This window comes from Mauremys mutica, chromosome 5 (assembly GCF_020497125.1).
Source record: "Mauremys mutica isolate MM-2020 ecotype Southern chromosome 5, ASM2049712v1, whole genome shotgun sequence".
Taxonomy (NCBI): domain Eukaryota; kingdom Metazoa; phylum Chordata; order Testudines; family Geoemydidae; genus Mauremys; species Mauremys mutica.
Window position 1 is genome coordinate 43,318,477 of NC_059076.1, and position 17,922 is coordinate 43,336,398.

Below are 17,922 nucleotides of genomic sequence, written 5' to 3' on the forward strand. Positions count from 1 at the left end.
AGTTGACAAAGCCTCATTATATCTTTAGGGCATCCTGTTCAGTTTTGTCTGTGATGTTGGAAGCTGGCTTAAAGAAACTGCTAAGCAGGCAAACTGAATATTGATGCACAGACATGCACAAGCTTCTACTCTCTATTAGCTGGTAACTGATGTAATGCATTCATCTTTATATGACAAACCAAGAGGTTCTAGTCATAAGAAGAAAACTTGATACAGAAAGATACAGAAAATTAATGTAATTTCTATAACAGATGGTATTTCTAACACCTGTTTGTTGTCTTTGTCTCCTCCAAGTAGAGGAGACAAAAAGGTGTAATAATAATAACGCTTTTCTCAGTGCTGGTTCACTTTCTATTTTTACATTTCTAATCAGACATAGAAAAAAAGGTCAAAGGTGATTCTCTACTCAGGGAATATATCCTACATAAAGGTTGTATGAAACACATGGTCCAAATTATTCTTCAGTCTACATTAGATAGTTACTTGATCCAGGAATCCAAAGATCAGTGTTTTCCCCCAGTGAATCAGATTTACACTTCTAACCCCAAAAGCCATTCCAGAACACAACATTCATTTGAAACAGCTGGTCTGACTTGTTCCTCTGAAAAGCAGAATGCACTATTATACAATAATGAGCATGAGAAGTCTATTGGTGTCCAGCATGGATGTATTGCAAGAAAAAGGACAAAAGCCAATTGCCTTCAATCGCCTAAATATACCAATAGCCCAGCACCAGTAGCATATTAATGTGCACAGTGAATAAATTATTGCTTTTACAATAAAGCTTTTAATTGTAATTTTTTTAATACAAAAAATTTTAAACTACAATCTTGGGTTGTTTATGCAACATATGCTTCCACCTTAAAAATAGTTCCAAACAGAAGTTGGGAAAAGAAGAATAGGTCATAATTTACTTGTAAATTTACTAGGGCTGTCAAGTGATTAAAAAAATTAATCAAAAGTAAAAAAATTAATTGTGATTAATTGCGCTGTTAAATACAATAAAATAATACAATACAAATAATACAATAATACACCACCATTTATTTAAATATTTTTGGATGTTTTCTACATTTTCAAATATGTTGATTTCAATTACAACACAGAATACATTGCTCATAAAGTACATTGCTCACTTTATATTTATTTTTTATTACAAATACTTGCACTGTAAAAAACAAAAGAAATAGTATTTTTCAATTCACCTAATGCAAATACTGAAGTGCAATCTCTTTATCGTGAAAGTTGAACTTACAAATGTAGAATTATGTACAAAAAATAACTGCATTCAAAAATAAAACAATGTGAAACTTTAGAGCCTACAAGTCCACTCAGTCCTACTTAGATAATGCTGCCTGCTTCTTGTTTACAATGTCACCTGAAAGTGAGAACAGGCGTTCACATGGCACTGTTGTAGCTGGTGTCGAAAGATATTTATGTGCTAGATGTGCTTAAGATTCATGGGTCCCTTCATGCTTCAACCACCATTCCAGAGGACATTCGTCCATGATGATGATGGGCTCTGCTCGATAATAATCCAAAGCAGTGCGGACTGATGCATGTTCATTTCATCATCTGAATCAGATGCCACCATCAGAAGGTTGATTTTCTTTTTTGGTGGTTCGGGTTCTGTAGTTTCTGCATCAGAAACTTTAAGACTTCTGAAAGCATGCTCCACACCTTGTCCCTCTCAGATTTTGGACAACACTTCAGATTCTTAAACCTTAGGTCAAGTGCTGAAGCTATTTTTAGAAATCTCACATTGGTACCTTCTTTGAGTTTTGTCAAATCTGCTGTGAAAGTGTTCTTAAAGCAAACGTGCTGGGTCATCATCCAAGACTGCTATAACATGAAACATATCGCAGAATGCAGGTAAAACAGAACAGGAAACATAATATTCTCCTCCCAAGGAGTTCAGTCACAAATTTAATTAACGCTTTTTTTTTAAACAAGCATCAGCAACATGGAAGCATGTCCTCTGGAATGGTGGCCGAAGCATGAAAGGGTATACAAATGTTTAGCAGATCTGGCACATAAATACCATGCACCACTGGCTACAAAAGTGTCATGTGAACACCTGTTCTCACTTTCAGGTGACATTGTAAATAAGAAGTGGGCAGCATTATCTCCCGTAAATGTAAACAAGCTTGTTTGTCTTAGCAATTGGCTGAACAAGAAGTAGGACTGAGTGGACTTGTAGGCACTAAAGTTTTACATTATTTTGTTTTTGAGTGCAGTTATGTAAAAAAAACCCCTACATTTGTAAGTTACACTTCCACGATAAAGAGCTCGCACTACAGTACCTATATGAGGTAAACTGAAAATACTCTCTTTTGTTTATCATTTTTACAGTGCAAATATTTGTAATAAAAAATAATATAAAGTGAGCACTATTCACTTTGTATTCTGTGTTGTAATAGAAATCAATATATTTGAAAATATAGAAAAACATCCAAAAATATTTAATACATTTCAATTGGTATTCTATTTAACAGTGGGATTAATCACAATACAATTTTTGAGTTAATTGCAGGGTGAATAAAACTGATTTTTTTTATTTTTAAAAAAATCATTTTTTTAATTTAAATCGGATTTTTTTGATAAAATGCTTTTTGAGAAAAAAATTAAAACTATCTTTAGATAGGCTAAAATACATTATAGCTCAAAGATATCACATCATGGAATAGAGATTATAAATTCTAATTCTATAATATGAGACAATATAGTCATGTAATGTTTAAGAAAAGTTTTGTAAATGAGTTCCAATAGATCATGGACTAGGGACCCAATCTTATGGAGCTCCAGGGGTATTTGTACAGATTATTTAGGTTAATCTTTCTATCTACCCAACGGAATCAGTGCTCAGTCAGAGATGCTTAGTTTTGCAATTTTCAAACTGTGGATTTGTGTCTCCAGAGAGAAAATGCTTGTTAACAGAAAAAATGTTTTTAAATAAACAAACAATATATAGAGGTGAGAAATAACAGACCTCAACCCTATTGACCCTCTGCACATTTGTGTACACAGAGAGTCAACCCCTTACCTCTCTCTAAAAGTGCAAAGTTTCAAAAAGTTCAATGAATAGAAGATTGTTGGGGGTGGAATAGATCTGGACAAGGAGATGAAGTCTGAAGATAAATGTGAGAAGGGAGGAACAGGCAGTAGAAACAAAAGTGAAACTGTTTGAGCAGAATATTCCAGAAGTCTTGAGGTCTTTCTGAGTGTAGCCTTCATGAATTTGAGATCTACCATACCATTCTCTCACTAGAAGGGAAAACCTGTAATGGCAGCAGGCCATAAAAGAGACCCGGTTTGGGAATATTTTAATGAAGTTCCTCTACCTGTAAGGTAAGACAGGGATATGTGCAAAATGCAAACAGTGTAACAAAGAAATGCAAGACCTGTTTGTCCGAATGAAACAACATAATGAGAAGTGTTCCTTCTCAGGAGGAAGCTGCATTGAAGATGATGAAAGGAACATGTCTGAACATGCAGGATCTTCAAGTTGGTAAACTTTTTTATTTCATACTTCTTTCTTAAAGACTGCCTGTCTTCCTTCTGGACTATTCTTGAATTCTCATGTTTGAGAAAAGAATATAGTTGTTACTCTATGGTACTATCACTTTAGATGCAGTTGTGATAAAAAATAAATAGCTGAAATAGGCAGATCTTCCTTTTACAATTTCACTTTTAAAGTAGTACTGAGTGTCAGTGAATGCAATGAGTAATACTAAATGAGCAGTATGGTAATAATACTGAATTGACTTATTTTGTTTAGGAGAATCTATCCTCAACGTACAAGATTCTGAAGACCATCCACCTTCAAGATCACCATCATTTTCTATAGTTTCAGAGTTATCTGCCAATGATAGTGTTTCAGTCATATCATGTATGTCACATAGCCACAGTAAACAGCCACCTGTAGCAAAAAGAAAAAAAAATCTCCATCATCCAAAAACAACCATAGCTAAGTTTGTGATGAGAACCAGCAGATTACAAAAAGATATAATTGATAAAAAAATTGCCTAGTTTGTTTATGCAGCAAACTCTCCTTTCTGCATGACTGAGAACCCACACTTCATTAACATGGTTCAGTCATTAAGACCAGGATACAGTCCACCCAACAGAGCAGATGTTGCAGGCAAACTGCTGGATAAAGTGAATGAAAGAGAAATTGAGCAGGGTGCAAAAGGTCTAGAGGGTGAAATTGTTAATCTGAGTCTTGATGGGTGGAGCAATGATCCTGTTGTATGTGCTTGTATGACAACAGAAGAAGGGAATGTCTTCCTTACAGAAACAATTGATACATTAGGAAATACACACAAAGCAGAATAATTACAAGAAATAGAAGTAAAAGCTATAACAAACTGTGAAAAAAATTCAAATGTCTCCTACACAGCTTGGTCACAGACAATGCTGCAAATGTATCCAAGATGAGAAGAAATTTAGAAGAAAGCCCCAAGCTAATAACATATGATTGCAGTGCTCATTTGATGCACCTCCTAGCCAAAGACTTTAGTGTTCCAGAAATAAAGGCTAATGTTGAAATGGCAAAATACTTCGTAACAACCACTTTGCAGCAGCTGCTCTGAAAAAGTGGGAGGAACCAAGCTAACTCTCCCACAAGACGTGTGATGGAACTCAGTAGTGGACTGTTTTGAGCACTATATCAAGAACTGGCCTAATCTGATGACAGTTTGTGAACAAAATTATGAAAAAATAGATGGCACTGTCACAGCCAAAGTTCTGAACATTGGGCTTATGAGAAATGTTGAACACATGCTGAGTACCCTGAAGCCTATTTCTGTAGCCTTGAACAAAAAGCAGGGAAATAGCTGTTTTATTGCTGAATCTGTTGAATTTAGAAGGAACTGAGTGAGATCTTAAAAAGAGAAATATGCAATGGCAGAGTTAAATTACAAGCAATAAAAAAACCAATGGGACAAACACTATCTCCAGCTCATTTGCTTGCAAATATTGTCAATACTCGGTACCGGGTCAAACCTTAACTGCTGAAGAAGAGGAGTTGGTTATGACATAGACATTCAGCAATCATCCCTCCGTAATGCCAACTATAATACACTTCAGAGATAAGGGTGAACCATTCAAGAAATATGTGTTTGCTGATGATGTTTTAAAGAAAGTCACACCAGTGAACTGGTGGAGGTCACTTAGCACTTGGATTCAGAGTGATAATCTCACTTTTAACACCAGTAGGTTCTTCTGCCGGTGCAGAAAGAATATTTTCTTCCTTTGGACTATTGAGAAATCGTTTGGGACCTGAAAAAGCAGGAAAGCTTGTTTTTCTTTTCCAGATTATGAACAAACAGGAAAATGAAGGTGAAGATGATTGAGTTAGCTGCAAAAGCCAATATTTTAAGTTTCTCGTGTTGACCTGGCTGACATGGTCAATTTAATTATTTTTTTAAAAATATTTCATTTAATTATTGTAGTTAAAAACAATTTTAACAAAAACAAACCTGATTTAAAAAAACTTGAATGTTTAACTAAATTCAAAAATTCATATGCTTGTTTTGTTAAAATATTATGTTTGCTGTTGAAGAAGACAATCCAGAATACATAACGTTGTTGTTTTAGTTAAATAAAACAATTTAAATGTTTGTCTGGTGATGTTCTCCTCCTAATACAGCTTGGCAAGAAAATCCTCCAAATATTAATGATTAACCTGTTGAACTGGAGATAGTTCACCTCCCAATGACTTCATAAATATCTGCTTCAATTACCTTTGTTAAATGAAATAACCAAACATTCATTTTCTGATATAACTGTAAAACTTATTTTGAAGTTTTCAAAATAAAATCACTGAAAAATGTATAGTGTGTACCTTCTCAAAATGAAACCTACATATATCTCTGAGTTGTGAAGAATACGTATTAAGGTTATTATAACCAATAAGAATGCACTTTTATGTAGAAATCCATGATTAAATCGAGTCTTCCTGACTAGTGATTTAAATCAAATCCTCCCATGACTTAACTGTGATTAATCAACAGCCCTAAAATTTACCTACTCCTTGGACCCTTTCTCCTTTTTCCTATCCCCAGAAGACTGGCTGACCATTTCAAAGCAACTTGTGACCCAAAATTTAGTTTCAACCCACTTAAAAGCTAAACCTGGGAACTGAACAGTCCCCAAGTTAGATGGGTCAGAAATGGCTGAATACCTATGGATCGGCTATGAAAAAAATATATAAAGAAAAAGTTAGATCTGATCCATGCTATTTCTTGAAAATCACCTGTGTGGCTGATGTCCAGTTGAATAGGGGCCATTCTGGAGGTTAGTCTGGCTATACTGATGGGTGCCAGGAGGTGGAGATCCAACAGGAGCAGAGGACCCAAAAGGCACAGTAGATTTCAACATACCTAAAATAAGTCACATTTAAATACGTTTATAACAGATATAAAAATGCATGAAATCCATTAAATGGGGACTCACTGGAACACAACAATCAAGAGATGTAAGAATTATGGTTTCAATACCAATAGCCAAAACTGGATGAATTCAGAGCCAGGCACAGAAGTTAAAGAAATCCATCAACAATACTCACCATTTATTACTTCCTTCTCACCTTCCTCTCTTTTTCAACATTTCCCATTCCTTTATTGCTTTCAAGGATGCTAGTTTATGTACACTAACAAGCACAGATTATAAACAGCGACACAGGCCTCAGCTAGGCTATGGCGATGACTTTACATTTTAAACTTTATAAAGGGGTAAATCCAGAAATTTGACAGGAACAATAATATAAATAAAATAATAATATTATATAAATAATGTAAGGTAACATCAAATACTTGCTTAGGAAAATAAACTAAGTTACCATCACAATAAAAAGTTTTTTCAACAACACGTTGCGTCACCCCAAGGGGGAAATCAACAACTCGCCACCCTGGCTTCAAACTCCAGCTTCGGAGGATCACCCCCACTTCCCAAACTGTACCCCCATCAGAGTCCCAATGGTCAACCTCACCAGGCATACGATCTATGTCCCTTACAGCCAGGCTCCTTGCATGCTGCCCTTCAAGGTTCAGCTTCCTCTAATACAGCTTGCTCAGCAAATCCCCTTTTTTACATTAGTGACGCCTCTTTTCACCTCCTTCTTCTAAATACCTCCTCTCCAGCAGATCCCAAGCCCCCTCACTCATGCTGCCCTCTCACTGGCCGTCTCTCCTCAGGACAGCACTCTATGGCTACGTCTTCACTACCCGCCGTATCGGCGGGTAGCGATCGATTTTTCAGGGATCGATATATCGCGTCTCATCTAGACGCGATATATCGATCCCCGAACGCGCTCCTATCGATTCCGGAACTCCACCACCGCGAACGGCGGTGGCGGAGTCGACATGGAGAGCCCCGGACATCGATCCCGCGCCATGAGGACGGGTAAGTGATCGATATAAGATACTTCGACTTCAGCTACGTTATTCACGTAGCTGAAGTTGCGTATCTTATATCGATTTTCCCCCTTAGTGTAGACCAGCCCTATGTTGCTGAATCTCACATTACCCCTCTTGGTTGGCAGCAGGTGCTTGTCCCAAAGTTAGTACAATGGAAAAATGTGGAAAAGAGGAGAAACAGAAGGAAAGCGATTGTGTAGGAAAGAAAAGAAAAAAAACAGAGTAGGAAGAAAGAGCTTGACAACACAGGCTTATCCTAAGAATGCCAGCTCACCTATATCCAGTATCCCTTCAGTAGGAGTGTTTCTTAAACACTGAGAAATCCACACTGCTGACCAAGTGTACAGAGATTACAAGTTATAAAGAAAAATAATGTAACAGAATTAATGTTCCAATCAGTGTTTCTTGGATTATTTTTCTTTTAGGTTAACTTTCCTTAAAGTTAAAGTTTGGATGGCTACCAACTTTGGTACTCTCCTTTCTGAATATTCCAAATAAAAAACCTTCTCATTTCTAGAGGTTCTTCTATTTCATTTGGCCAAACTCAGTCTTGGTATAAAGGTTGCATTGCATTTGATAAAGAGTTCTGGCTCCTCACTCTAGTCTGAATTTGTTCCTGTCACTCATTTCATGAGAACAAGAAAAGTAGACAGGCTATTCAAGAAACTACATATACAATCTTGTGCAATATGAAGAAATCAGCCTTCTACTTAGCTGTTGATCCTGCTTAATATCTGAAAAATGTAAATCCTAATCTAAGTTTTCATCTTCTTATATTCCTCTCTTATCTACCTTCTATAAATGACTTGAAGAACAGCTCAAACACCTTTTCTATTTTAATATGTGCTCTCCCTGCCCTCTGATGTTCTGATCTGTACTGGGCCCAGTCCTATTTAACATATTCATAAACGATCTGGAAAAAGGAGTAAACAGGGTGGCAAAATTTGCAGATGATACACAACTATTCAAGATAGTTAAGTCCCAAGCAAACTGCAAAGAGCTACAAAAAGGATCTCATAAAACTGGGCGACTGGGCAACAAAATGGCAGATGAAATTTAATGTTCATAAATGCAAAGTAATGCACATTGGAAAATATAATCCTAACTATGCATATACAATGACTGGATCAAAATTAGCTGTTACCACTCAAGAAAGATCTTGGAGTCATTGTGGATAGTTCTCAGAAAACATCCACTCAAAGTGCAGCAGCAGTCAAAAAAGCAAATAGAATGTTGGGAATCATCAAGAAAGGAATAGATAAGACAGAAAATATCATATTGCCTCTGTATAAATCCATGGTACACCCACAACTTGAATACTGCGTGCAGATGTGGTCGCCCCATCTCAAAAAAGATATATTGGAATTGGAAAAGCTTCAGAAAAGGGCAACAAAAATGATTAGGGGTATAGAACGGCTTCCGTATGAGGAGAGAGGAATAAGACCGGGACTTTTCAGCTTGGAAAAGAGGTGACTAAGGAGGGATATGATAGAGATCTATAAAATCATGAGTGGTATAGAGAAAGTAGATAAGGAAGTGTTATTTACTCCTTTTCATAATACAAGAACAAGGGGCCACCAAATGAAATTAACAGGTAGCAGCATAGGCGCCAACTTTCCCTGGCGCCAGTGGGTGCTCACACCCCCTGCCCCATGCCCCGCCCTGACTCCACCCTTTCCCTGCACCGCCCCCATTCCAACACCTTCCCCAAAGTCTCTGCCCTGGCCCCGCCCCCTTCCTGTCCCTATTGGACCCCTTCTCCAAATCCCCACCCTGGCCCCGCCTCTTCCCTGAGCGCGCCATGTATCCCCTCCTCCCCCCTCCCTCCCAGCCGCATGAAACAACTGTTTCGCAGCGCAAGCACTAGGAGCTAGGGGGAAAAAGCAGCAACATGGCATGCTCAGGGGAGGAGGCGAAGCGTAGGCGGAGGTGAGCTGGGCAAGAGAGCAGTGAGCTGCCGGTGGGTGCTGAGCACAATTTTTCCCTTGATGAACCTTTGGTCTGACCCAGTATGACCATTCTTATGTTGGCCAAAACTTGTATGTCATTTCCCTTTGCCGACTCAGTAACCTGCCCATCAATGTTAAGTTTTCCTCCCCCCCTTTTTAAGCCTTACTCTTTGGTTAAAGGCTACTGCCTTGATTTTTCTCTCCAGTATATACTCCTTTAACTTCATTGAAATTACACCTGATTTACACAGGTCAGTGAGTTGAGAATCAGGTCTTATATATAGGTTGCCATTATAAATCTTTGGTCATTTTCTTGCATCAATCCTATGTAAATTCAATCACATACTCTACTTTCTAAAAAAATCTGGAGCCCCAGTTTGGCAATCTTTTTTGGAGTTTTGTATCCCGACATATGTGTACGTACAAATATTGACTGCAGCTGTATGTTTGTCCTGCTTTGCTTATTTTATGTCTGTCAATTACCATGTATTAATCAGTAGACACATCATACTGAGATATTATGAGCAACTTTCCACCCAGCCTATAAAAACTAGCCAGGTTATTTTCCCTATTAGAAGCCAATTGGCTCATATATGATCAGATGGCTGGCCTACGTTTTCCTCTTTTTAACCAACCCCACCACAGAAAAAACAATCTCAATGAGTACAATACTGAATAAAGTACCAACTGGATGTTCACAGTCTAGATCCCGGTTGGGATCTCATTAATTTTTTTAATCAATTATTGGTCCTACAGCAGAAGACTGCTCATTTCTGAAGTGGCCACCTCCCATCAAAGAGGTTAGCTTAGAACATACCTCTCTGTTTTCAGAAAAGATTTTTAACTCTTTCCTTCTCTCTGCATATATTAGGCATTTATCACTGTGGTACCCAAACACAAGTACTACTTACTGTTCCCTGCAAAGCAAAATTCACATGCCAGGTGAGTATACATGAAAGACCTCTTTGTTGATCTGCATATTGTCTTATCATTTGCACCAGATCAGGACGGAGCATTTTGGACTGGTGTAAATGATTACATGAGATGCAAGACAATTAAGAATCAGGCCCTGAGCATACGGTACACTAGTATTGCCTTACCTGACTGAGGTGCCGAGTATGATAGGGTTGAGTCGCCATAATGCCCATAAAGAGGTGAAGAAGTAGGTGGTCCAAAGCCTGTAGAAAACCCCCCAATACCCGGTTGGGATTGGGAATATGGAGGTGTTGCAACATAACCTTGTTGGCTCATTCCGTTACTATTCTCATTCCAAATGGGAGTCTCCCTTAAGAGTCTGTAAAGGAAAGATTTCCATCAACTCTTACTCCATAGCATCCTACGAGACTCACATTTTTGTTACTAAAAGGGATGCAATGAAAACCTTAAGGCCACACAAACTGGGAGTCAAGAAGAGCACAATTTTGTTCCCATCTCTTCCACGGCCTTACTGTGTGAACGTGAACAAATCACTTAATTTATCTGGACATAGTCACTCCACCCCAGGGGAAAAGATTACAAAGTTGGGGTTTGAGTTTTTGGGGGGTGATCTGTGGAAGAAAACTCCTTACACTCTTCTATTAGGAGGGGGAGAGAATGGGCTGCATTTGCCCTCAAAGAATAGACTGTGGGTCCGCTCCCCAAACACCACAGATCCCACAGGATACAGAGGAAGTTCAGGAAAAGCAGAATCAGGATGGGGCAGGACCACTCCAGCAACTACTCGTCCTACCCCAATACACCCCTTGCATAAGGATGTCTTGCAGAAGAGGAGAGAGGCATAGAGCTGGCTGTGCAGTGAGCCTCCTGAACCAGGCATATTCCCAGTAGTGAGGGAGGATTCAAGGTCCTTTCATGCTGGTTTAGCTGGAGCAAAGGGCCTACAGTGCACAGATGAATTCATCTCTGTAACTGCAAACCCAGAATGTCTCACCCATCTGCATTAGCACTACAGCTCAGGCGTTGGCCCCCTTTCAGATTTAAGCAGAACAAAAAGTTATTCGCTTTCTTTGTCCTAGCCATTGTTATTACTCCAAGAGAAGCCGGCAAGTAGGTCGAACACCAGTTACTTCAGTTATCGATGCCTCCCTAACCCCAGTGCTCAGCCTGACTCCCTGCTACCCAGCTGTGCTCCTTACCGACCGCCCCACCTCTGGTCACGGGGAGGCAGGCTGGACAATGGGGCATGGGAGGCTCAGTAAACAGAACAGGGTACAGGAGACCTGCTTCCTAACCAATCCCGGGTTCATATTCACAGCTGGGCAGGCTTCCTCCAGTTAGCCTTTACAGATCCCAGCCAGCCAACCAGCTAGCTACCTAACCCCTGCTTTCCTTTATCTTCTGCTTTTCACTCTGACAGACCCAATCTTCTTTGCCATTGATCGCCCAGACAAACTTGCTCAACATCATCAGAACATGGATCCTCCTAGCAAATGCATAAGTGTTTCAACAGACAAGAAGTTGCTACCCCCTTCCCAGGGGGTACCCCACAGGGCAACTTCAGCTGCCACTCTCCCCTTCTTCCGCCCCTTCGGTTTTATTAGCATTTGATTTAAAGAGAAACGAAAACCAACACCCACATGTGACTTTAGACCTCTGATGCCAGGAATTTCCTTTTATTGTGTTTGAAAACTGGATCTCACCTGTAATAACACTGTGGGCATTTGTTTGTTACAGGAAGGTTTTGTTTACAAGTGTACTTACCAGTGCTTTTCCCTGGGTAGGGCTAAACATTAAGATTAATATTATAAATTCTGAAGCATAGTGCATTGAGCTAGACTACCACATTTCATAACACTACTTTGCATTTACATAGCACCTTTCATTAGGGGATGTGAAAATGTTTTACTGATATTAAAATTGTTTACTTACTCAGCCCTGTTAGGTAATTATCATTATCCCCTTTTTACAGAGTGAAGAAACCAAACCAGAGAGGGTAAGCTCAAAATTTGAAAAAATAAAATCCACTGATTTTTGGTAACCAACATGAGACTCATTGTTCAGAGATACTGAGCATCCAAAACCCCAAATGAAGTCAAGAAGAGCTGAGAGTACGCAGCACCCAAGGGGCCTTAAGTTGTGCACACACACACAAAATAGGACACCCCAAATTAATGGGCACTCCTGGAAAATGTTGCCTAAGCGTCCTTCCCAGGTTAGACAGGAAATTAGCGGCTAAGCCAGGAACAAGTCCCAGATCTCCTTACACCCAGTCCCGTGATGAAAGCTCATCATTCTCCTATGCAATTGTTTAAGATATTTTTGTTGAATGTTCAGCAGTTCCAAACAGATAAGATGACAGGGCTGTCATTTGTTCCTTAGCTATTAAGGTAAAGCTTGAAAAGAGAGAAAGCCTAGAGGGTGCTTTGTTGCCAGTAGTACTTTTTTTTTCCCCCAGCAGAGAGAGACGTGGCAACATGAGCTTTGGTCACTCTAGAATAGATTTACCTAACAGTCAGCACTAATGCACAGTATGTAGGAAGAGAGAAATGTTCTCTCTAAGAAGGTTTCAGCAGCCAACACCTTTCTTAGCCCTGACAGAATCTAAGGGAAACGACTTCCTCCACTACTTAGTCACCAAAAAAACAACAACCACCAAAAACTAAAAAAAAAAACCTTGCCACGTCAAACTTCCCACACATTAAAAAAACCAAAGAGAGCCTGTGTAAGGAGGAGAGGGACTCTCAAACATAAACATACCGACTTACCGATTTGACTCATTTCATACTGTATTTCATAAGTATCATAAAAAAACCCTCATACACATATACATATATACAGAACACACAGTGAAACCTGCTCCAAAACACTACCCAAGATACCAGCATAAAATGATCCACTAGTTAAGGCTGGACTTTAATTAGAGATGTACAAAACTGTACAGGAAACTACACAGGAAATTTTAAGATCGCCTCAAACCAGGGGTCTTCTCTTGCATGTGGTGTCCCTTTCACAAGTTTCTCTACTGATATGCCTACATATAAATATAAATAGAAAAGTTTTATCTTCTCTGTTCTCTTATTATGTCTTTCCCCAAACCCTCCCTAACACTTCACTAAGGCTATGGCTACATTAGCGCTTCAAACGCTTTGAAGCACTAAGTGTAGTCAAAGCCCCAGCGCTGGGAGAAAGCTCTCCCAGCGCTGTCCGTACTCCAGCTCCCTGTGGGGAATAACGGACAGCGCTGGGAGCCACGCTCCCAGCGCTGGGGCTTTGACTACACTGGCGCTTTGTAGCGCCGCAATTTGCAGCGCTGCAGAGGGTGTTTTTTCACACCCTGCTGCAGCGCTGCAAATTTGCAAGTGTGGTTGCAATCCTGCAGCTGTGTCCATTCAGGATAATTGCTGTGCCCATGCAGAGTTGTGGCTCTGGAAAAGCACATAGGCCCATCCACACAGGTGCCGCTATAAGATCAGGGATTTATAACTATAATATAAAAACACTCTCACCCCAATGCAAGAGAGGTGGTTGTTATTTTTATTTTTTAAGTGCTAGTGTGTTAGGTGTTGTACAATACATAGAGGAAGGCAGGGTCCCTGCCCCTAGCACCTTACAAACTTGGACAATTAGTACAATTTTGGTATACTATACACTAGAAAGACAGACAACAGTCCAAGCTGAAAGCAGTGAAGACTGTGTGTATATTTTACTGTACTGTGCATCTTCTCCTTAATAATGCTGCGTATGGAAGACATTCCTCCACTGGTACCCCACCTGGGTTACTCATGTAAGATATACATTTTCACCTGGGCTCCCCCCTAGTTCTGTGCATGTAGGGTGCATGCTCCCCTGATCGTACTGTTACCTAGTATATGGGATACACCCCATCCCATTGCTCTCCAGTGCTGGATGCATTCCCCTCACCCTGGGATGTGTGTATAATACACTCCACTCTGCTGCTCCCCAATACTGTGCATACAGGATGCAAGTCCCTCACAATACTCCAACTCTGTGTTTTGAGCAAACCCCAATGCTGTATATATATGATGCACTCTTCTCTCAGGTCTCCAGTTCTGTATATGCACCCCCATGTACTCCCAATGCTGTGTATATAGATAGTATCCACTCCTTCCCCAAGTTTCCAGTGCTGCTCATATAAGACGCACTCCATGCTGTACTCCAAGTTATGTGTATATAGGCTGCACCACCAAGTCCCGACTGGTGTGTATTCAGGGTGCACCCTCATGCCGCACCCCCCAAGCTGTACACATAGGATGTACACCATCCTGCAAGCCCCCCCCGGAATGCTGTGTATATAGCACGCAGCCCCTGCTGCACCCTAACAGGCAGTCTATAGGATGCACCCCCTTGCTGTGTGCATATAACACACCCTGCTCCCCACGACGGCCCCAGGTTTCCATTACCTGTGCACCGTGTGCAGCCCCCCTCCCCCGTGTCTCTGTGGCTCGCACGCTCGGGCCGGTCACACAGCAGCTGTCTCCGGCGCGAGGCTCCCGGCTCCTCTCCGCTCACGGCCGCCCAGTGAACTGCCACGTCTAACAGCGCGCGCCGGGAGCCGCCGCGGGCACGCGCCGCCGCACACAGCCCAGCTCGAACCACGCTCCCTCACTCAGGCGCATGCCCGAGAGAGGAGGCCGAGCAGGCGCAGTGACAACTCTGAAGCCGCCGCCCTCACCTGCCAGCAGAGCAGGGTGAGGACCGGAGAAGTAAGGGCAGAGGCGCCGCAGGGGGCTGGGGTGCGGACAGTGGTGCGGGGGGGGCTGCCTTGTGTTTTCCCTGCAGTGGAGCAGTGCAGCTGTCAGGAGGGGAAAAGGGATGAAAATTAACCCAGAGAGAGAGAGAGGTAGAAAGCGGCAGAGTCGTGCTAGTTGGTGTTTCCTGAAAGCTCCAGCTCCTGGAGTCCTGAGACACTCCGCTTATGCTTAAAGAGGATGTTACTGAGTCTGGCTGGGGCTGGGGGTGGGGGTGGTGGAGGGGAGCTGGAAAACATGACCTGCAGCTGGCTCAAAACCCGAAGGCATATAGAAGGACTCTCTGTTTTTTAAAAGCTCATTTTAAAACCAACCTTGTGATTTTTTGAGGTTTTGCTCAAGATTTTAGAACACTTGGGGATGGCAATATTGTGAGAGACACTTTAACATTTGGGAGACATAGTTCCTGATCCTGCAGAAAGCACAGCAATGACAGGCTACATGTGGGCACAGAGGTGCGGTTTGCTTGGTAGGAGTAGGGTTGTGCAATCAGTGGGTGATGGTAGAAAATCAACTGAATGTGAGATCCCTGGGCAGTGTTGTCACTAAGAGAGCAAATGTGATTCTTGGGAGTATAAGTAAGGAAACAGCAATAGCAAGTAAGGATAGGGAGGTGATATTATCACTGGTGAAACCATTAGTGAAATACTGTATCCAATGCTGGTATCAACAAGAGGTTGCAAAATAGGAAAGGGTTCAGAAAATAGCTACAAGAATGATTCAAGTGGGATCTTAGCTCAATCTTAGCTTATTAAAGAGAAGATTAAACGGTGACTTGATCCCTGTCTAAGACCCTAGATGGGGGAAAGAATAATAGAATCATAGGATATCAGGGTTGGAAGGGACCTCAGGAGGTCATCTAGTCCAACCCCCTGCTCAAAGCAGGACCAATCCCCAACTAAATCATCCCAGCCAGGGCTTTGTCAAGCCTGACTTTAAAAGCCTCTAAGGAAGGAGATTCCACCACCTCCCTAGGTAACCCATTCCAGTGCTTCACCACCCTCCTAGTGAAAAAGTTTTTTCTAATATCCAACCTAAACCTCCCTCACTACAACTTGAGACCATTACTCTTTGTTCTGTCATCTGCTACCACTGAGAACAGTCTAGATCCATCTTCTTTGGAACCCCCTTTCAGGTAGTTGAAAGCAGCTATCAAATCCCCCCCGCTCATTCTTCTCTTCTGCAGACTAAACAATCCCAGTTCCCTCAGCCTCTCCTCATAAGTCATGTGCTCCAGCCCCCTAATCATTTTTCTTGCCCTCCACTGGACTCTTTCCAATTTTTCCACATCCTTCTTGTAGTGTGGGGCCCAAAACTGGACACAGTACTCCAGATGAGGCCTCACCAATGCTGAATAGAGGGAATGATCACGTACCTTACTCTGCTGGCAATGCTCCTACTTATACAGCCTAAAATGCCGTTAGCCTTCTTGGCAACACGGGCACACTGTTGACTCATATGCAGCTTCTCGTCCACTAGGTCCTTTTCTGCAGAACTGCTTCCTAGCCATTCGGTCATTAGTCTGTAACAGTGAACGGGATTCTTCCATCCTAAGTGCAGGACTCTGCACTTGTCCTTGTTGAACCTCATCAGATTTCTTTTGGCCCAATCCTCTAATTTGTCTAGGTCCCTCTGTATCCTATCCCTACCCTCCAGCATATCTACCACTCCTCCCAGTTTAGTGTCATCTGCAAACTTGCTGAGGGTGCAGTCCATGCCATCCTCCAGATCATTAATGAAGATATTGAACAAAACCGGCCCCAGGACCGACCCTTGGGGCACTCCGCTTGAAACCAGCTGCCAACTAGACATAGAGCCATTGATCACTACCCATTGAGCCCGACGATCTAGCCAGCTTTCTATCCACCTTATAGTCCATTCATCCAGCCCATACTTCTTTAACTTGCTGGCAAGAATACTGTGGGAGACCATATCAAAAGCTTCGCTAAAAATTTCTGATGGTGCAGTGCAGACTCGAGTATAGACATGGCCTAAATTTCTCAGGGTTGTGGATTTTTCACACTGCTGAGTGACATAGCTGGGTCAATTTAACTTTTTAATATAGATCATATGGCCTTATTCTGGTCTCAGTCTCTCCCTGTTTCTTGCCTGCAACCCAGCATGTCTTTTTCACACATATCCATCTGGTCAGAATAATAACGGCCATGAAAAATGTGTCACAGGCTGTGAAATAAGCCCTTCCTCATGAAATCTGATCTCTCCCTTGCTGCTGGGAGTGCCCCAGCTGGGGGTCTCCTCTCTGCAAGTCCTCACGGATCTGGGGAGGGACAGGAAATGTCCATCCCCTGCACGTCCGCTCTCCGGAGTTGAGGGGAGATCAGACCCACCTCGGAGTGCCTCCTCCTGCTTCAGGAAGCTCCAGTGCTGGGCAGCAGCACTGGAAGTTCCTTCAGCTGGAGGAGGCTTGTGAAGGTGGGTCCGATCTCCCACTGCTGCCGGGAGCACCTCAGCCCGGGGGCTCCTAGCTGTGAGTCCCTGCTGGTCTGGGGAAGGACAGGACCCACCTCTGGGTACCTTTGGGGTTGGGACCCCATGGTTATAACATCATGAAATTTCACATGTAAACAGCTGAAAAGGTGAAATTGACTAATTTTTAAACCCTGTGGCCAATTGATCAAAATGGACCATGAATTTGTAGGGCCCTACATATCATGAACAGAGACCCTTAATATAGGGATGATCTCATGGTCCACTTGCCAATCTGTTACCACCCTTACCAGCAGCAAACAGACGTTGGTTCAATGAAAAAGTGTAATTTTAGGACAATATTAAAGAGAACCCAGATTAAAAAGTCCAAACAGACCCAGTGAAACAATTTAAATTGAT

The 17,922-nt window shown here is 41.6% G+C and overlaps 1 protein-coding gene across 1 annotated transcript in view; it reads right to left on the bottom strand.

Moving 5' to 3' along the window:
• The window catches only part of SEC24D (SEC24 homolog D, COPII coat complex component), a 94,946-nt gene extending 80,077 nt beyond the window's left edge, over positions 1 to 14,869 (bottom strand). The window contains exons 1-3 of the mRNA XM_045018657.1: positions 14,728 to 14,869; positions 10,468 to 10,661; positions 6,257 to 6,383 (exon numbers count right to left, since the gene is read on the bottom strand). Of these exons, the coding sequence (XP_044874592.1) occupies positions 6,257 to 6,383; positions 10,468 to 10,618 (278 nt within the window). The 5' untranslated portion in view covers positions 10,619 to 10,661; positions 14,728 to 14,869. The remainder of the gene's footprint in view (positions 1 to 6,256; positions 6,384 to 10,467; positions 10,662 to 14,727) is intronic.
• Positions 14,870 to 17,922: the final 3,053 nt, after the last annotated feature.